Genomic DNA, 20,594 nt, shown 5'->3' on the forward strand with positions numbered 1-20,594 from the left:
TATATTGTCAGTATTATTAATGATTATGATAAAATGTGATCATTTTCTTAATTAATAAATTTAAAAATTAAATTTTTTTAAAAATAAATATTTATTTAAAATTTAAATAATTTATAAATAAATAATTATTATAAAATATATGTATAAATGTCTATTATCTTATAATTCAAAAAATTCAAATCAAATTAAACAGTGTATCGAATTTTCATAATAAATATAATTTAATTTAAATTTTTAAATTTGATTATGTATATTTAGATAAGATTTTTATTTTATTAATATTTTTCTCTTATAATTAATTTTTTAAATTATATTTTACAACAGGAATAATATATTAATATTGTGCACACACCATAGAGCGGAATTCTTCACCATCAAACTTGCATCATGCAAATAATAGTAATACCCGCATTTTTCCACAAAGTTGGCATTATGTTATTGCGTAAATAGCAATGGAGTAGCCCTCCAACCATTATTTTACTCAACAAATTCTGTTCCTTTCTCTAGAAACTAAAAGAGTGTCGCGGCCCCGTTATTCCTACCTTTTATTTCTTTAATAATCAATCTTAGGAGTACAATTCGTATTGATTTATAGCCATTGCAAATCCTTAGAAGCTGACACTGTACTACACCGTTTGCTACTCCGTAACGGATAACATGATCCATTTGTGCAATCAAGTGCAAGCTAGGCATGACAATGAACCTTGACTTGGAATTATCATCAATACTCCGTAACGGATAACATGATCCATTTGTGCAATCAAGTGCAAGCTAGGCATGACAATGAACCTTGACTTGGAATTATCATCAACGAAACTACCACTTGCCCGACTTGGAACTTCACCCATGTCTGATATTAAAGTATGACAATGGCGTTCATTCCCAACCCCCACCCCCCCAGCCAAGAAAAAAAGGTATGATAATGGCTGCGAAAACAAAAGCAATACAGTTTGGTGAAAATGACAGCCGTCGATAATTGGCTTTGAATTATATATTACTCAAACAAAACGTACACTAAACCGCCATCATTCATGAAGCGATCCATCACTAGCACTTTGATTAGTTCTACGTGGGGCTGTGTACCGATATAGTTCACCCCATGGTCTACATGCAATTTCAATAATAAATTCAAGGGGGCTGTCTAAATCAATCCTCCTTGCGCAAGAGCAACGAACCCTAGTGGAGGAGGAGTGTACGGAAGGGATTCCTTCGCTATGTCACTATTAATTGATTCCAAAAGATTCAAGTCCATGCCTACGTTTCAAGATAAGGGGGAGAGAGATTCCCCGACCGGGAAAAGCGAAAGGACAACCGAATAAGTTGTGACTTAAAATAATCTAAAAAAGAGTGCTAATTATTTGGATTTCGTTTACTATTGTCCTAAAAAAACTATTTAAATATTAAGTAACAAAAACAATTTAATTTTATTAATATAAATTATAATGTTTAATACAAAAAATATTTGATATAATATCTAAAAATGTCACTTAATTATTCAAAAATATTTTAACAAAATTTTATTATCTTATTATGTTTCATTAAATTATTATTTTTTATTTTAAATTAAATAAATTAGTATAATTAATAATTAATTAATTAATATCAATTAAAAGTCACTTGTAGTGCAAATCACATAATATTAGTGTAGTATATAAATATATTATAATAAATAATATGTGATATGATAATATAATTATATGATAATATTTTTATTTATTAATATAATATGAATATAAAAAAATATTATTTTGATTAATAATAATTTATTTATTTTTATTTTTAAAAAAATATAAAAATTTAATTAAATATAAAAAAATATAAAAATTTAATTAAATATAAAAAAATATATCTAAATATTTAACTAATTTAAAAATATCTTTACAGCTATTATTAACAAAAATCCTTAATCCTTTCGGCAAGAAAATTGGAGTTTTTGAGTTTTCTTTCTCCGGGAATAACCAGCCAATAGGACACAATTACGTAATAAACTGGTCGACTCCGTGGGCCCCACAGAGCCCACGAAATTCAACCTCTCTCCCACCCCATTTTTTCCTCACTCTCATCAAAGCCGCCACCTCGAACGGGTCCCAACGTCGACGGCCAAAGATGCAATCACACAATCACACATCACAATAAAAAGGTCATAAAATGCATACACTGGGGCCCTCCACATAGTATCATTATATTTAAAATTTCTACTTATATGTTAGCTGCAAAGCCTTGAATTTTTGCATTGTCATCAAAATCAGTTTTCTTTCCTACTTCCAATTTAATTAAAGGTTAGCCGAATCATGACCCGTCTCGTTGCCCGTGTGATTCTTCTCCTATTGTCTTTGACTGGAATCGTCTCTGCTGGTAGAGATATCACCGGAGACGTTCTTCGGTTACCGTCCGAAGCTTCTAAGTTCTTCCGTGGGAGCAACGATGATGAAGCCGAGGGCACGAGATGGGCGGTCCTGATTGCTGGATCTAATGGCTACTGGAACTACAGGCACCAGGTCATAAAGTCGTCCCCAATTTCTAATTTTCGTGTTTGGCATGATCTTTTAAAAGTTTTATGATCATTTTTTTTAATGTCCACTTCACTTCAAAAGAGTCTAATTTGGGAAGAAAGTTAAAGGTTTTTGTTTAGATTTTAAGCTGAATTTATCGGTTGATTGATAATCGATTGACGGGTCTTACTTTTTGCTAAGGATATTTATATTTGTTTCAGGCTGATGTTTGTCATGCTTATCAACTCCTTAGAAAGGGTGGTCTCAAAGACGAAAATATCATTGTCTTCATGTATGATGACATTGCTTTCCATGAAGAAAACCCCAGGCCTGGAATCATCATTAACAGTCCTCATGGCGATGATGTTTATAAGGGAGTTCCAAAGGTCTGTTCTTTTTTTTTTTTTCCTGGTTACTGTTTTCGAGAGAAAAATTGTTGATTGTACGATTTCTGATCTCACCGTTTCCTAATTGGTGCAGGATTATACTGGGGAAGATGTTACTGTTAACAACCTTTTGGCTGCCATCCTCGGGAACAAAACTGCTCTGACCGGGGGTAGCGGAAAGGTGGTGGATAGTGGCCCCAATGATCATATCTTCATATACTACACTGACCATGGGGGTCCTGGAGTGCTTGGTTAGTAGTATCTCATTAGCACTTATGTCTTATCGCTTTCAGACTACCTTGCACCTTAGCTTTATAGCTTATAGTGGAGTCTAGTGTGGTTTCAGCTGGAAACTTAATATTAATTTATGAAGCTGCCAATGATTCATTTGTTGTTAATCCAGGGATGCCTACCTTTCCTTATCTTTATGCTGATGACCTGATTGACGTTTTAAAGAAAAAGCATGCTTCAGGGACCTATAAAAGCTTGGTAAACTGTTGTTATAACTTTTGATTTCTGGATGCATTCTCCATCTCTTTAGTGGCATTTTAATATCTGGTCTACATGTAACTTTGTAGGTATTCTATCTTGAAGCTTGTGAGTCAGGAAGTATCTTCGAGGGTCTTCTTCCTAAGGGTTTGAATATCTATGCAACCACAGCATCAAACGCAGAAGAGAGTAGTTGGGGAACCTATTGTCCCGGAGAGGACCCAAGGCCTCCCCCAGAGTATCAAACCTGCTTGGGAGACTTGTACAGTGTTGCTTGGATGGAGGATAGGTATGGATTAAAGCATGCTAATCATATAACTAAATCAGAGGTGACGTGGGTGATACAAATGCAATTTTAATTCTCTTAGTAATGATCTGGACTAATTTAAGAGATTCTTCAAGCTGAATCAGCTTATAAAATTTTCTTTTTTTCGAATTACCTCTCTTGCTGTGAACTTTAATATTATGTTTCTGTGAGCAGTGACATACATAATTTGCAGACAGAAACTTTGCACCAGCAGTATGAACTGGTAAGGTTTTTAAAAAGCATATTTTCCTGAACCTTTTCCTTTCTTTACTGGTAAAAATGGAAAACTTCAATTACATTTTGCCTATAGTAGTTATTTATTACCATCGAGATCTAAGAAGTACGAAACTATATCCAGACAATGGTCTAAATTACTCTGACATCAGAGTCAAGTGCTCATTTATTCATTACTATAAAGTGCCAAAAACCTTCTAGTTTTGCTGTTTCGATCTGATATGCAATTTCATTTTGCTGCTTTTGCAGGTGAAAAGGAGGACTATAAATGGTAATGCTGCATATGGCTCTCATGTCATGCAATATGGTGATATAGGGCTTAGCATGGACAATGTCTTCGTGTACTTGGGTACAAATCCTGCAAATGATAACTTCACATTTGTTGATGAGAACTCCCTGCAGCCGCCTACAAAAGCTGTTAACCAGCGTGATGCTGATCTTGTCCATTTCTGGGATAAGGTTTGTGTCTTATTTCTTTTAAATTACAGTATATATTAAACTCAAGAATTTGCTTTTTCCCATCAATTCTTTTAATAGAATGAGGCATCAGTACATATATGAGACATTCAGAAATGGGCAATAATTTGGTAGTTAAAAGTTAGCTGTCTGTTCCTGGGGTCGGTATAACTAACTATACAATCTGTAATTGGGAGATGACACTATTATCTGAACTCATTTAATGGGTGTTGTAAATAAGATATTGTGGTATTTGGTGTTTTATGGAAGCATTTCCTTACCATGTTCTAGTAATACCTAAAGCTGTGAGGAGGAACTCCAATGAGTAGAGTAATTGGAATACTGAAAGTGTAGAGAACATGATTTCTTCTTAGATTGAATATTTAGATGGACATCCTACAAATCTTATGGGTGCAAAAAGGCAGGAGCCTGGAGTTATGTTTGTGTAAATACTTCGAAGAAAAATGCAAGATGGATGCAACTGTAGAAAGTATATGAGCGACTTCGGAATTGATGCTTGGTGTCAATAATTATAGGTGTTTCTTTCTCTATAATGCTGTCTTTGTAATTGAATGTAAGTTGTGAATTACTTGATAGTAACACTTCATATATGTATGAAAGCAGTCACTGTGCTAGTTCTAGAGCCCATCTCAGAGCTTTCTCCCTATTTACTTTGCAGTATCTCAAGGCACCTGATGGCTCTGTTAGGAAGCTTGAAGCCCAAAAGCAGTTTGTTGAAGCTATGTCTCATAGAATGCATATAGATGACAGTATGAAACTCATTGGCAAGCTCTTATTTGGAATTGAAAAAGGCCCAGAGGTTTTGAAGACTGTTCGGCCAGCTGGGCAACCTCTTGTTGATGACTGGAAATGCCTTAAGAAAATGGTAATACTCTTGATTCTCAGCCTGTCTTTCGTTGCTTTGTTTTGTCTTGCTACTTAAGAAGATGCTCTGTTCATCTACACAGGTGAGAACTTTTGAGACACACTGTGGATCGCTAGCCCAGTATGGGATGAAACACATGCGTTCCCTTGCAAACATCTGCAATGCTGGAATTCAGACAGAGCAGATGGCTGAGGCATCAGCTCAAGCTTGTGTCAGCATTCCTTCTGGTCATTGGAGCTCTGTTCAGAAAGGGTTCAGTGCATAAATACAGCAGAATAGGCAAATATTAAAGGCTAAACCTTGGATTATGTTGTACTCCACAATGTGGTTTCCTATTATACAGATTGTCCAAACGCAGCATTTTGATGATTGTTAAATGTGATTGTGCTTGTGTGTAAAAATTGTTTAGGAGCAACTCTGTTCCAGACTGCTTAATTTAAGGATATATGCTTCAGATGTAAGTGTGTGTATATGATTGTATGAACCTTTTCCCGTATCTGTTGAATGGATAAGACAAAGTTCCTAAGTTTTAGAAACAAGGGGATAGAATGTTTTAACTTCTGCTCACTGGTGAAAATCCCAAAGCGGGCCTCTCCATGTCTCTGGTTTCCGATCAAGACAAAGGTGGTAATATCCTTTGTCTATGTCATCTTTTTTGCAAGCTTTAGCTGATAGCAAATTGGAAATTGCCGTTTTGGCCTGTGCTATCAGCCACCATCCAGAGGGGAGTAAGCAGTATTTGGGGTAGATGGTGGACCCCAGTGAGCAATACAGGGGAGGCGCAAACACAATCCTTGGGTGAAATTGTTGCACCTGTTGTGCTTGATGATTATGTCATGAAGTGATTTCAGAGGTGACGGGTGAGCAAATGGTGGGTCTTGTCCCACTTAGGATCATATCTACATTTGCCGCATGCATAATCCAGGCTGTGAATTTTGCGATTGCGTCAGTGCTCAGTCCTACTTTCCAAGTTTTAATCCATACTCGGTAACGTAATTCATTATCAGGTTTCCATAAACGTCCGCAGAGAGTGAACCCAAGAGATGGAAAGAGAATAAAATAGATGCCATCACCATCCATCGTAAAAAATACTGCCTGCAATGGTGACATCTGGGTCACTACCCAAGCAGGGGCGGAGCTTCCTTATGGGATCATGCCCCCCCAAATTTTAAAAACTTTTTACATACTATATAATTTTTTTTTATTTTCATAATAATCCTTTTAAAATAATTTTTTATTTAATAATTAATAAAAATAAAAATAACAAAATAATTTCATATGATTACCTCAATTTTAAATTTTTTTATTTTTTAAATTTATATTATTATTTTTATTTATTTATTTATTTTTATTTTATTTACTCATATATTCTAAATCTTAATAAATTCTCTTTTACAAATTTTTATGAATCATCAATCATATTCTCTTTCTTTCTTTTTTATTATGTTATATGTAAATTTTATTTTTTACTTATCATATTTTTTTCTATTATATGAATTTTATTTTTTATAATTTTAATTTTTAAAAATAAATAATTTATTATATAATTTTCGAATATAAGTTGCAATATTATATTATTGTTTAGAATTTTATCAATATATCAATTTTTATTCAAAATAATCAATACATTTTAGCATATATATTATAAACTTTAAATAATAAAGATATACATTCAAATTAATAGAATGAAATAATTGTGTTTTTTGGAATACAGTTTTATTATTATAGTTATTTTTAATGATGCTCAAAATAATTTTTTATATTAGTTTTATTCTTCAAATTGTTTGATAAAATTAGAGTTATTATGATTAGCATATTACTAGTTAAGCTCAACAAATAAATTCTAAACTAATATGTTAAGCGTTTCAAATTTACAATAAAATAAAAATTAATCCACTAATCTAAACCCATTAAATATTATATTTTAATAGTTTAATCCTAAAACTTAATATATTAATTAACAATTTAAAAGACAAATAAAAAATAAAAAAAATTAAGACACAGAAAATAAAAAAATAATTTATTTGAGTTTGAAGTATTATTTTTTCTTTCACTGTGGGACATAAAGAGGATAAAAGACAATTTTTATAGTTTTATTCAATGATATATATATATATATATATAACAGCATCATTATTATTAATGTCTTTTTTATATTTAATATATTTTAAATTTTATTAATTTTTTAAATAATAATAAATAAATTATATATATTTTTAATTATTTAATATCTCTTCCCGTTTGATCTCTCTTAAAAATGCTATAATTCCACCCTGGACCCAAGATTCGGAGATTTGCTGAGAAAAAGGGGGAGAGCAATATCACAGAGGGTTTCAACGACACTTTTCATTCCCTGTTACACAATTAATTTTGTTTGCCCCAATTTGTGAACTTTTCTGCCATCTGCCTCATAAACAATTGGTCGGCATTCCCACCAGTAAAATAAATTATGGCAAATGCCATTCAATATGCCAGGCAAAGAAACGAAGACCACCCACACGGACAAGACTTAGGTTCCACTTTAAACGGCTCGCAAAGCAAAACAAAACAAAACGAAAAGGTACATGAAAAGAAATAAAGCAAGCAAGAATGACCATTTCGTCTGCGGCCCAAAGGATGAAAGACTTCGGAATCATTTAATTCAGATTTCAAGCAACGTTCCGTAACTTTGCGACAGATCACAAAGCAAGATCGTATGTGTTAATAGAAGTCAAGATGATTTATCTCATTAAACTGGCATCAAAAGCTTCCCTTCATCTTTCCATGGCTTGCATGACTTGCAAAGTCTCTAAGACATACTTTCTTATGTGTGTGAAATCTACCTTCACATCCAACATCCTCGATGTAACATCTGCTGAATGTTAAGAATGATTCTATTACCCGAGTCATTCTTCATCCTATATGATTTACCATCCAATTCAGATTTTACAGCCAGTATCTAATCTGACAGATTTCTTGACTTGGCTCCTTTCCTCCTGCTCCATACCCTTACCGTAGTCCCCACGTTCTGAAATGTTGAAATCATTGCTATACTTCACTTACTACCACTACTTTCTCTTCTTCTATATTTCTTCAACTCCCAGCTGCATTAGACAAACCCTTTTCTCTCCTATACTAGGTCTATGAGACTATATATGACCATTTTTTTTCCATTTCTTTCTTTCCTCTCTAGCTAGAGCACTTTGTTCACTAAGTTCAAAGCCATTACTCCTAGTACTGTTGGGTGTGTGTCTTTTCACTTGCACCACACACTCGATCGTCGAAAACCGCTCTGAGAAATATCGGCTCTGACAGGAATGCGCCCGCCACCACCCGTCTGTGCTCCAGATGCGTGCTCGATGCTCCTGTGATCGCGTACGTGCAATCCGCGATCACTTCCGACTTCCTGACGGCCCGAAATGCGCCTCGAAAGTCCGCTGTCCCGTATCTCCAAAACCGTGCGTCGGATGACGAAACCGACGTCGCCGTTGGAACCGCAGCGCGTCAAAACCCCCGGGGTAGCATCCCCGTCGAAATCCGGGTCGGTCGCCGGAGGTTGCCGGAATCCGGTCACCGGTCGTCTTCTCCGGGAACTGGTTTTCGGTCAAACTCGACCAAAACCAACGCGACCAGAACTGATGCGTTAGCCTCCTCCTTGCGGTGCTCTCCGCGCCAACCGTCGCTTGAAATACCTCCCGGATCGGTGAAACCGAGCTCTCCAAGTTTCGGTCGCCGGAATCCCGCCGTCCGGCAACACCACTGCCCAAGACCGGGCTCTCCAAGCTCGCCTCAACACGCCGTGCAAGGATCCGCAGGCTGTGAGAATCACCTCCCTCACCGGAGAGAGATCCGAGCCCTCCAAAGGTAACCCTCTCCTCTCTCTCTTTCTTTGTTTCGATTTACACCCGAGAGCTCCACACCAAGCGAACGCACGGACCCCTCACCAAAGTCAAAAAATGGTGGGGTTACGGTGCGTCATAAAATAACAAGTACATACATCTAAATGCTTCCATCAGTTTTCTTTTCTCTCATCAGTCATCTCTACATCTAAAAACCCCGAGTAACCAACTGAAGCCTGTTGTTCAAAACTTCCTATTCGCCATTTTCCTTGGCTTCCAGAGCCTTCCTGGCCTCCTCCAACTTCACAGCGAGGCTAAGCTTGATCAACAAGCTCGTCTTCAAGCATCACGAGCTTCACCTCAATCTGACGTTTGCGATCATGCTCAATCAAATCCTCATCGGGCTTCCAGCTGATTGTACCCTGATCCGCCCCCAATCCGCTGGCATTTTCAGCCATCCGGGCCGGCTTTGGCTAGACAGAGAACTTGTTGGTCTGGATGTACCCACTTGTCCCAGACCCTCGTGGGGTTCGTAATCCTATTCCGTAATTCATTTCTTGCTTTCTCGCTCGCTGGTCCATACTTTCGAATCATACAGATCGAAATTCACCAACTTGAAGGGGAAAAAAACCAATAGTGCTTCAGTTCTATATATAAAAAAACACTATTTTTCAAAAAAAAAAAAACAGAGCTGAAGATAAAATAAAATTACAGTATCACTAAGAACTGAAAATTCACATTTCGCTTCATAGAAATTCAGGAGACTGAAATTTTTTTCAAGAAAATAAAACGCAACTTGCCTGCTTGTTTCTATTTTGAGAGAACCGGGAATTTCCTTCACCTTGTTCTTTTCGTGTAACCAACTTTTGACGTGACAGGGAAGAACGCAAGAGGCAATTGCTCGCTCTATTAAACGTTAAAAAAAGGAGGAGAAAATAATTATATCTGGATTGTGGACAAAAAAAAGCCTCCACGCCCAATCCCCAACCCTCCTAAATGTGATGGTTAATTCTGTCTTAATCGTGATTCAGGGCTTAGCCAGGACTGGCGCGCATGGCGAGCTCTGCAATGCTGGGGTCCGGACCCTGATCCGTCGAAACAACCCTATTAGCTTTGGGGTGTGGAGCCAATTTTTTATTTTCCACGTCTTTGACAACTAGTAATTCTTCAAAAAAAGAAAAAAGAAAAAAGAAAAAGAAGCACGTGGTATATTTTTATTTTGATTAATGCATTATTGCATACCATATTATTTTGTAACTCAATTGTTTGGAATAGATTAAAGATTTTTTTTTATAAAAAATTGTTTAACGATATTTTGTAAATGTTATATAGAGCATAAATAAATAATCCCATATTTCCTATTAACATTTTATATTAATAATAAGAAAATTAAATAAATATAATTTGTTATGTTGGTTAATTATGAGAATATTGTTCATAGACTTGACATGTTCAAACGATACTACATGGCCGCTTGTGCCCCCGATGGACTCCGAGCATTAGAATTTCCTTAGGAAGGGACATTTTATGTTATACATATTGATCGATCACATGATTCACCAAATCCCAAAACGAACAAATACAATCATAAATAGCTTTTCCTAAAGGCATCTTATCCGATTCAATCTTAGTTTAATTTGGTCTCATTAAAGATAATGATATATATTAAAGTTAATTTTGTCAAGTATTTTTTTGCCACTTGGATTAATAGGAAGCTCAATAATTTTTTCTTTCTTCCTATTAAAGTTTATCCAAACAACATCTATAAAGTAGTTTTCTTTGTCCTTATGCATAGTCCACATAAATTTTTGATCAATTTTCTCTTAATTTTTAGTCTTTCGTATTTATTTATTTACATAAAATTTGAAATACATAAATTGCTTCAATTCCATATCAAAATGCATACATATAATATCTTTACTCGTCTTGTTGAGAGCCTTGTATTTTAAATTTTGCATGATTTATCTATGTGACCATATACATATGAAATTAGGAACATTGTCAACAACTTCAATTATCATACTATTAATGGTTATTTCAACAAAAAGTGAAACTAGATAGAAGAAGAAGGAATATATATATGGCTACTTGTATTTGTTGATGAGTGACATGGCATGGCATTGCAAGGTATGTCTTGCTTCACATCATCATTTTACATCAATGAAAATTTTATTTATGTATATATTTAAGACTCTTGTCCTGTGATTCCACATGTTTAAAATGCAAACAGTGGTTATTGACATTGGTCAAGTGATTTTTTTTTTCAAAAAATTTATAAAAAAGTATTATTTGATTAAAAATTTAAAATAATTTTTTAATTAATTTTAAATTTTATTTTTTAATTAAAAAAATTAAATTCTACAAGATCATACACCAATCAATAAATCAAATATTATAGTGCTATTTTGAATTATTGTTTATTCACTTATAATTTGACATTTAAACATTTCTTTATCATACTATTTTTTGTTTGGGATGTTATGAGAATTAATGAAAAAATTATAAATTAAATGTTTTCAATGGTATTGACAATCTTAAATTATCAATGTCAACAAAATGAAAAAATAATTTAAAAATACTAAAACAAAATTTATGTTTTTGGAACAGAGGATTTAATTTCCTTGAACTGTCTCAAGACATTTTGATAAACTTGACTGTGTATATAGATATAGAGATATCTATGTATTATATATATATATAATGACAAGTGAAGTTGGAAAAGGCCAATTACCCTTTAATCCAAAGTCAGCCAAGAATTACCAAAATGTCCTACAATATGAGATTCGGGAAACCGGTCGAACTTAACCATGGTTAGTTCACCAGAGTTTCTAACCAACAATAGTTAACTTGTTGCGCTCAGCACCACCTCACCCAGTGGGCGAGAACAATTAAAACAAAACAAAATTAATAAAACATGAATAATAAAAAATACACAATATTTTTTAATTTTAGAATAGTTTTTTTTTTTTTAATTTCAGCGTGGTTTAAAGATTCCGCTAGATCTATTCACGCCGTGAGTTATAATAACGGTGGTAAGGCACATGAAAATCCCGTAACGGGGAGTGCACATAGACGGAGTTCACGGTTCGGAAGAGAAGGCGATAGGAGACGTTGGATTAATGATCAGCGGTTAATAATTCTCGGTGTTTAACCTTGGTTGTGTAACGAAGGGTGAGAGGAGGTATAAAATTAGTTTTGAAAGGGAGAGAGAGCATTTCGTTTTATCAGAAGAAGAAACAGCCTCCCTGTTACTCTTTCTTTGTTTTTCATTTTCTTCCTGTTGTCTGCTATTTTGCTTCTACTTTCTTCTTCTTTCTCGAGAATCTAACAGAGAATTCCCGAGGAAAAGCTAAAAACTGATGATAATTTGATAAATAAACGTTGAGGATCTAAATTCTAAACCAAGCGAGGGAGACAGAGAGGGAGAAGAATCTGAGAATTGTTAGGTGTGTTATTGAGAGCAGAGATTGATTATATTTTCATTTACTATAATGAATTTTCTTTGTCTATTTTCAATAGGAAACTGTTAATTATTCATGCTCCATTTTCTTTTTCTTGGTTTCTGCAGATACATTTGGAGAGATTGGAGGAAAGTTTTTTGCTGGTTCTATTACCTGATCGTGAAGATTGCTTATGTTTTGTTGGAAATTTGAGAATCTGTAACAAGATAAGGTATACGAAGTTAAAGTTCTGGAGATTTGCAACAACGACTGTGTTTGATTCGTTCTTTGGAAATGATTTTGTTTCTGTTGGAATTTTTGGTTTGACAGATACATTCCAAAGAGACCGGAGCTACTTTGTGAAGAAATTTGGACTGAATATATCTGCAAATAGGCAGATCAATTGCTGACATATCAAAAGATTAGAATCTTACATCATGAGAGTCGAAAGAACAGGCTTCAAATGTCAATATTTGGTTGAAAATCCAGAGTAGATTTGTGTTTCGACCAAAAGGACTAAAAGAAGCAAAGCTTTTGGTGAATTAGTTGGAAAGGCAGAGCCTGAGTAATTCAGGTATGAGAGCTATTATCTCACGATGAGATCAGAAATCTGACTATCTGAGTACTGATTTTAAATCTACCTAAAGATTTTGACTCGCCATTGATACACCGAGCTTTTTGTTAAAACAACGCTATATTTTTCTTCTCCCCAGCGTCTTGTTCTTTCTTTTGATTTTTTGGACCACGCTAAGTGTTTTAGTAATCGGTTTTCTCTAGTTGGATTTGATTGAGAACCAAAGATTTCTTTAACAGAGTCGCATTTTTTTGAGAATGTTGATTTTCTTTCGCAAGGGACTTTCACTCTATTTCTCTGGAGAGCATTAGGAGTCTGTATTTTCATAGTTTTATTTCATTTTGGTAGTGTTTTTTTTTCTCTAAGGATTTTAGTCACAAGTTCCTTTCTAATCCTTCATTCAATGGCTTTTCTCGAACCGTTTAAAGAAGAACTTGACCTTTTCCGCTAAGATTTTTCCTTCCGATTGTATCTTTGTTTTGATTTCGCTTTATTCTGTCTGTCTTTAATTTTCGCTTCCTTAAATCCCCACTGAGAATCGTTTTCTGTGATGTTTTTCCGGATTTTGTTGAATTTTCTTTCCGTGTCTGTCTTTTTTTTTTTCTTCCTTATCTTCCCGTTTCTGCTTATCCAATGACTTCCGTTTGGTTACAGGGAAACCAAGAGAGAAAAAAACCTCGAAACTTGTAATGGAGTGATTGGTTCTCTCTCTCTCTATTTTCGAATCTATCATTATCTCTGTTCCTTGCATTGTAAACTACGACCAAAGACATCTTCCCATGGTCTGTTTCTTTTCAAGTTTCAACTGTGTTCCTTTTCTAACTTAACTATTTTTCAAATTAGTGCGGCTATTCTTGTCTGAATTTTCTCAATCCCACCTAAAATTCTCATCATCTCTGTTTTCTCTCGTTAATCCATTTGATTATCTTATAAAAATCGCTCAATTTCAGTGCTGACATTCGGCTAATCCTTTTTCTTTACTCGAAGATGCAGAGACCGTTCGATGCTTGCCTTTTTCTTCCCATCTTCAACTTTTCTTCAGGCTTAAGCCGCTTTCTTTCCCTCGGATTTTTATATTTTTCTTTTCAAAGTTTCTGCGGAAATTCCTAACCGTCGGATGCACTGATGATAAGCTGACTGAGACAACTTTTGTTTGAAATTGCGTGGAAGTTTTAAGAGAAGGCGAAGCCACAGCTAAATCCTCCTAATCTCTTCCTTTCCTTATCCTTTCGGCGCTTCCACTTTAATTCTGAAGTTGAACCCACTACTAATTGAAAGCTTAACCCGAATCGTATTTTTAATTTTCAATTTTTTACTCTTATGATGGGACAGGTGTGCGGAGAAGGATGGAAAAGGACTCATTAAGGACCAACAATAATGGTAATAACACCAACCACAGCAGAGACAGAACCGGAGGCGACGGGGGATTGTTAAGATCCAGCTCAGATACGGCGAAGCAAACGCCGTCGTCGTCTGATTTTGTTTTGCAGTGGGGAAACCGGAAGCGCCTCAGGTGTATGAAGATCCAGGTCAAAGACGATCAGTCCGGCCCGGTTCATCGAACCACGGTTCGAGTCGATCGCCGGGTCGTGAGGGCGGATAAAGACTCTTCAAATCAGCCAAGCAATAATAATCACGGGAATGGATATTTTAACCTCCGTCAACGGCCTGCTTCTCCTCAAGCTCCTCCACCTCAGCGCGTTCTCAGGTACGGTATAGTGTATATTTACTCATTTAGTACTCCACAAGTTTATTTATTCACCTTTCGTCTGGGTGTTGAGCTCGAGTAAGATGATCATGAAACTTAGATCCATCATTTCTGGGTCCCACCGTGTTATATGTCTGAAATACTCGTACCTTTTCTTTTGTTTTTCTCCTCTAAAAATAGCAGAAATTACCGCTGGATTAGCCTATTTGACTATTCCATACATAACGTTTAATGAGTTTAAGTTTTCTGAGGTCATTATTTTCCCAGTCGCACAGGGTCATAAAATTTCTGGTTTTCACATATAATGGAAAGTGAAAAGTAAAAGAAAAATTAATGTATTTATTGCATGCTGTGATGAAAGTATTGGTAATCATCTTCTGAAGAAATTTGTGTTGTTGCAATTATATTTTGATTTTGAATGATTTTTTTTCTCGTTTTCATAGTTTTACTTTTAGCGGCAATAGAATTTGGCATCCACTTGGTCTAGAGGACAGCCTTCGCAATCTTCGCAGAAAGATCCTCAAATTTTGTGAGGCATAAATGCTCAATCTTGTTCACTGGTGACAATATGTTTATTGACTTGTTTGATTGACAATAGTCCTTTCTCTTTTCTTTTTTTTTTTTCTGGTAGTGGAAAGGGCTGTTCCAGGAATGGATAAGCTGCACAATTGGCGCCATTGACACTCCTAAAACCTACACACATTTGGATGGGTATTTCCATATGGGCCTTTTGACTAGTTGGTGATGGCATTGTATGGGTCTCATATATAAATAAATAACATTTCAGCCTCGAATTTGCTATGTTTAGTGCTGTAAAGGTTGGTCGGATCCGGAACCGTCAGAAGAGTTTTTAGCTTTTTCAAAATTTTATGATGCATCAGGGCTGAATTTATTTTTGTGAGGCTTATATTTGTGCACTCTCCAATGGGTCAGGTGGGCGCCAGTGTATGGTTCAGGAGAAACTCTTGGTGAGTTTATCAAGGCGCCTTCTTTGTTAGGGTCTTACCTCTGACTGAAAGCAGGTTGTTCATGCTAATTCAGTGATTATTTCCTTTAAATAGACATAAGAAAAAACTCTAGGAGCAAGTTTTTGCTTTTACATGAGGAATCTTAATGACTTGCACAATTTGCATATCTAATGTTTTAGCATGATCAATATAGTCTAACAATAATCTCGAACAAGGTTGTGCTTCAAGGAGGTTCTGGTTGAATCGATATATTAAGTTCTTTTCTTTTGACGTATTTACTTCATCGTGTGCAGGTTATGTGTTTCAATAACCACATAATTGGGAAAATTATTCTTAATAGTGATTCTTTTTCTTGCGAAGATGAATGATACATTGAGATCATCTTTTTTGGGATTTTTTCCTGTTTGATTGCATTCCTTTTTTGGCCTAAATAATAAATTATCCCTCTTCCTGGACATAACCCTCCCATCTTCGATGGAAACAAGTTTCAATTCAATATACTATGTTGATGACTTTTATCATGTAAGCTTGCTGAGATTTTCTTTCATCTCTTGTCCTAGTTAAAGTCAGTGCTTGATCTTTTGGTTTTATTTGATAATTGCTGTCACTAGTATTTTGATAGTATCTGATTGCAACAGGCTATTAATATTTGCTATTATTTTTATTTTAATGTTAATAATAGTATTGTTTTTAATGGCATTGCATCTGTTTTTACATTTTATATGTACTATACACTGCACCTTACTACACCTGATCCTAGACCCAGGTGTTCTGATCCGGAATGCCTAGCGCTTTCGCCATAACCCCATGGACTCCCTTGGAAACATGGAATGGACAGTTACCTCACCACGTGTCCACGAAAAGTCTATTTTGATCTCAGGCCTGTTCAGCCGTCCGATCAGAAAATTGGATTTAGGAATCTGGTCCTCTTTTGTTTCCCATACCAAGCCATATTTTAACACGTTACCTTAATCCACCAGAAAGGCAAAAAAGCCTTAAAAATCCGACGGCCTTAAACCGTCTTAAAAAACCAGCTGTGCTCCTTCGATAGAGATAGAATCACTCTTCCTCTCTTCTCTCAAATATCTAAAGCTTTTCATCAAAAGAAATAAAGGAAGAAATTAACCACTCCCTATTTAAAAGCCAACCCCAAAGTCCAGCCCTCCCCTAAGAAAGCCAAAAACAAATCCATCCCCCATTTTCTACGCAAAACTTGTCCAGATTCTATCCACTCTCTTTCACCCAGTGCTCTAGATCATTTTAAGGTTATTTTGGTAATTCTACGTTTACAACTTACCCCTTTTTACTTTCCCAAAACTAACACCACTGGATACTTTCTCCAATTATTTTAATTATTTTACCATATTCTTTTCAAGATATTTGTCCCTGGTATTCTTATTATTGCGATTTGAATTTTTTTTTTCTTTGGAAATCTTCCAGGAACTCTGAGAATCCCAGTGCTATGAGAGGCCAAAGCAACGGTGGTGTAAGGGGATTATCTTCGCCGGACAGGGGTGCGCGCGATAAGAGAGGTGGTAACCATAACAATAACAACCACTACAGCAACAATGATAACAACCACCAGCACAACAACAAATCAGCGGCATCTTCGGAGACGGCTCACGATAGCAAAAAAGGAGGCTCGTCTTCCGGGAGCGGTGAGGCAGTTCCGCCCGTTTGGCCACCGAAATTCGTGATTGCTTTAACGAATAAAGAGAAAGAAGAGGATTTCCTGGCCATTAAAGGATCTAAGCTACCACAAAGACCCAAAAAGCGAGCCAAGTTCATCCAACGTACCCTCAATGTAAGCATCCCCCTTACTCTTTCCTTGAGTGATTCCTTATTTCATTTGAATATCGTTTTCGTTTGCACGTAATTTCGAAATTTTAAAATTGGGGGCGAATTAAATTTTACGCATTATAGCAGACTTTGATTTGAAAGCGAAATTAATTTACTAGCATTTGTATAGGAAATTAATAGATGAGGTACAACATTGTACAGCAGGAGGACACTTGTGAGTTACGTGAAATAATGATTTTCGTTTGCTTTCTCTATTTTATGCCCACTTTGCTAGTTAAAAAAAAAAAAGGGTAAAAAAATAGAATAGGCCAATGGAAGTGGGCAAAGCGACAGTAAGAGATACGTAGAAGTCTACGTGTCAGCCAAAATGTGGAGGAGCACCCAATTAAAGTACCTAAATTTGTTAACGGCCCACTGGAAAGCCTGTGATTGTGAGGCTGTGATCCAGTCCCTAATTTTATTTGTTTAGATAATGTTGTGCGTTATGCCTTGTCTGTGTACTGCTATTGCTACGCTGTAATGCGTAACGCAAGCCGACCATCCAGGATATACATATATATATATATATATATATTTCTTGGTATATCAAATAATAACTAATAAAAGAAAGAAACTACATTCTTGTGCATAGTTTCTTAATTGTTTTTATTCTTCTTTTCCAGAGAAAGGGCTTTAAAATAAGTACAACTCTAGTGAATTTAATGTCGTCTCATTAAATATTTCAACTGGACAGCTTTTATATCTTTTTGTTATCTCCCATTTGTTCTGAAAAACTTGTGAAATATTACAAAGTATTATTTAAGATATTTTATTTTCATCTACTTATAGGAATTTATTCACTACGTTAAAGGATAAATGTTTTCCCAAAAAGTGGGCAGCCCGATGACGAATGTCTTCAGAGAGACATAATCAGTGGGTCCCACCGCCGTACTCGTGTAATTCAAAAAATAGTTTCTTGATGAAATGATTTGGTAAATGACGAGCAACCGACAAAAAAGGGGCAGAGAGCCCTTGGCTCGGCCCGACCCATCATTGTCGGGGGGGCATTTCTGCAAATAAGCTGTGATTGTAGGGTTACTGTTAAGGTGGTGGTTGGGATGATTCTCTTCCCAAAAGAACACAAAAGTGATAATGATTATTATTCTTTTCTTTTGTTTTCCTTCTTGTTGCTCACATTATTTATTTCAACGTTTGGAAGCTTCGTGAATCGGAGGATTAACAAAGCTAATTCGGGAAATTTGTGGTACAGCTGGTGAGCCCGGGGGCATGGCTATGCGATTTAACCCTTGAGCGATATGAGGTCAGAGAGAAGAAGATCTCAAAGAAGGTGCCGTCCCAGTACAGTGTCAAATCATTCATCTGTTTTATTGATTTTTCTCTCATTCCTAGATATAACTAATACATATTTGAAGCTGAAATCGTTTTGATGTGAATCCTTGCGCAGAGACCAAGAGGTTTGAAGGCAATGGGTAATATGGAATCTGATTCTGAATAGAGAGCAGCCCAGGGTTGGTTTTTGTATTGCAATATGGAATGATGATGATGAGATGTTGATGGGCAGAAGACCTTGGTCTTTTACTTTTGACGATGACAGAAAGGGTGTAAACTGTGTTAATGGTGACCTTTGGTCTATGGGATAATGAAAGAATTAAATTATGCCCAAATTTTTGGTATTTAGTTCAACCTTTTACTTTTGGGTGTTAATATTTTTATTATTCTTTTATAAAATATATAAATAATGAAAAATGAAAATCAAATAGTAAAAGCATAAATAAAATCCAGTCTAAATTTTCTCAATTGACTGGAATAAATGTTGCCTACAGGTTTTCCTGACCCATTATACAACCTTTTGAGTAAAAACAATTTTCTCAGTAACTGACGCCAGTCCACCGCACAGCTGCTTGTCATGGAATTTTCTAGCAATGAATGGAAAAATTCACCGTGTTTTCCACTCTCTGGTGACTGGGGCGTCTATGCCTAGGACTCAATGCTTAGCCCGAAAAGGCCGAAACTGTAGAGTTCACGTGACTTCCGTAAAGTAAAAAGAGACTTGAATCAAAAGTGAAATTCCTTGCGAGGAGTTTACGGTGTGTGAACACCCCGGATTTCCTTCATTTGGTGAAAACTTGACGACTTTGGTTTACTTGCGAGTTTCAGATCCTTGGGTTCTTCCAAGCTTGTACGCCAACGGCGTCATTGTTTTAACTGATTAAGCAAATGAATTGATCTGGAAAACGCTATTACAAGCATGTTCATATCTGCTGGCCCAATCAAAAGAGAACATCTAATCTTGCATCCCTCACATGTTTCTTTATTAATTTTGCGGTTTTGGAATAATATCTTATCACATGAAATGTTAAGATAAATACAACATATTTATATTAAAATTATTATACAATATTACTGTCTAATTAAATTACATTATCTTATTAAAATTATATTATAATAGTATTAATTTGTTAGAACGAATGGGCTGTTTCTGTTTGGGGGTGAATTGTTGTATATGGATGTAAATGTTTTGTTTGGGTTTGGCTCTGGGAATAGATAGGAATCACAGGTTCTTTTGGTCTATACCTTTTCTTATCTTTTCAGGATGAAACTTGTTCCTAAGGGCGTGATATTGAGAGGGTATACTGATCTGGATAGCGTGAGTATACCAACCAATATTATGGATTATTTTGTCTGAGGCTCACTTTTGTACTTGGGTAGGGGGAAAACATCTTTTTCCTTTCCTTCTTAATGGAATTCCTCTTATAACTTTCAAAAAAAAAAAAGCTAAAACGAATAAGATTAAAATTAAGCTTATATATATCTCCTTTATCTATAAAACTTAAATAATTTAGATATATATATATATATAATCAGAAAATATAAAGATGCAACATACTTGTCTTGCCAGTAATTTTTTTAGTAGAGTGTATAGAACCCGCTAGCAATCAATGACTCAACAGCGAAAGATTTTCCCCACGACATCGACATTCTCAACCACACACGGACTTCTAACTTCTAAGTGCCCAAGGTCCTGCCCATTTATTG

At 35.5% G+C, this 20,594-nt stretch overlaps 2 protein-coding genes across 4 annotated transcripts; both read left to right on the forward strand.

Moving 5' to 3' along the window:
- The first annotated feature begins 2,213 nt into the window (after positions 1-2,213).
- Positions 2,214-5,789, forward strand: LOC110411116 (vacuolar-processing enzyme-like). The gene is made up of 9 exons (XM_021421141.2): positions 2,214-2,498; positions 2,714-2,878; positions 2,973-3,129; positions 3,282-3,367; positions 3,457-3,656; positions 3,849-3,897; positions 4,158-4,367; positions 5,044-5,250; positions 5,333-5,789. Exons 1-9 carry the CDS (start codon positions 2,292-2,294, stop codon positions 5,513-5,515), a joined length of 1,464 nt encoding a protein of 487 aa, XP_021276816.1. The 5' UTR covers positions 2,214-2,291; the 3' UTR covers positions 5,516-5,789.
- A 6,489-nt stretch (positions 5,790-12,278) lies between these two features.
- Positions 12,279-19,248, forward strand: LOC110410933 (uncharacterized). 3 transcript variants are annotated; one of them, XM_021420879.2, is made up of 8 exons: positions 12,279-12,514; positions 12,637-12,740; positions 12,839-13,082; positions 14,070-14,275; positions 14,415-14,790; positions 17,199-17,562; positions 18,808-18,885; positions 19,003-19,248. In XM_021420879.2, the coding sequence occupies exons 5-8, from the start codon at positions 14,429-14,431 to the stop codon at positions 19,051-19,053; spliced, it is 855 nt and encodes a 284-aa protein (XP_021276554.1). In that variant the 5' UTR covers positions 12,279-12,514; positions 12,637-12,740; positions 12,839-13,082; positions 14,070-14,275; positions 14,415-14,428; the 3' UTR covers positions 19,054-19,248. The 3 variants fall into 3 exon arrangements, with proteins under 3 accessions (XP_021276554.1, XP_021276555.1, XP_021276553.1); XM_021420880.2 differs by having other exon boundaries at positions 14,076-14,275; XM_021420878.2 differs by lacking the exon at positions 14,070-14,275.
- The last annotated feature ends 1,346 nt before the right edge of the window (positions 19,249-20,594 follow it).

This window comes from Theobroma umbraticum, unplaced genomic scaffold, assembly GCF_002168275.2.
Source record: "Theobroma umbraticum cultivar Fairchild unplaced genomic scaffold, ASM216827v3 scaffold_56.0, whole genome shotgun sequence".
Taxonomy (NCBI): domain Eukaryota; kingdom Viridiplantae; phylum Streptophyta; class Magnoliopsida; order Malvales; family Malvaceae; genus Theobroma; species Theobroma umbraticum.

Coding starts and splice junctions, on each gene's coding strand:
- LOC110411116 (XM_021421141.2), top strand. CDS start 2,292: ATGACCCGTCTCGTTGCCCGTGTGATTCTTCTCCTATTGTCTTTGACT. Junction 2,499..2,713: donor ACTGGAACTACAGGCACCAG/GTCATAAAGTCG, acceptor TATTTGTTTCAG/GCTGATGTTTGTCATGCTTA. Junction 3,657..3,848: donor GTTGCTTGGATGGAGGATAG/GTATGGATTAAA, acceptor TTCTGTGAGCAG/TGACATACATAATTTGCAGA.
- LOC110410933 (XM_021420879.2), top strand. CDS start 14,429: ATGGAAAAGGACTCATTAAGGACCAACAATAATGGTAATAACACCAAC. Junction 14,791..17,198: donor CCACCTCAGCGCGTTCTCAG/GTACGGTATAGT, acceptor GAAATCTTCCAG/GAACTCTGAGAATCCCAGTG. Junction 17,563..18,807: donor TCATCCAACGTACCCTCAAT/GTAAGCATCCCC, acceptor TTTGTGGTACAG/CTGGTGAGCCCGGGGGCATG.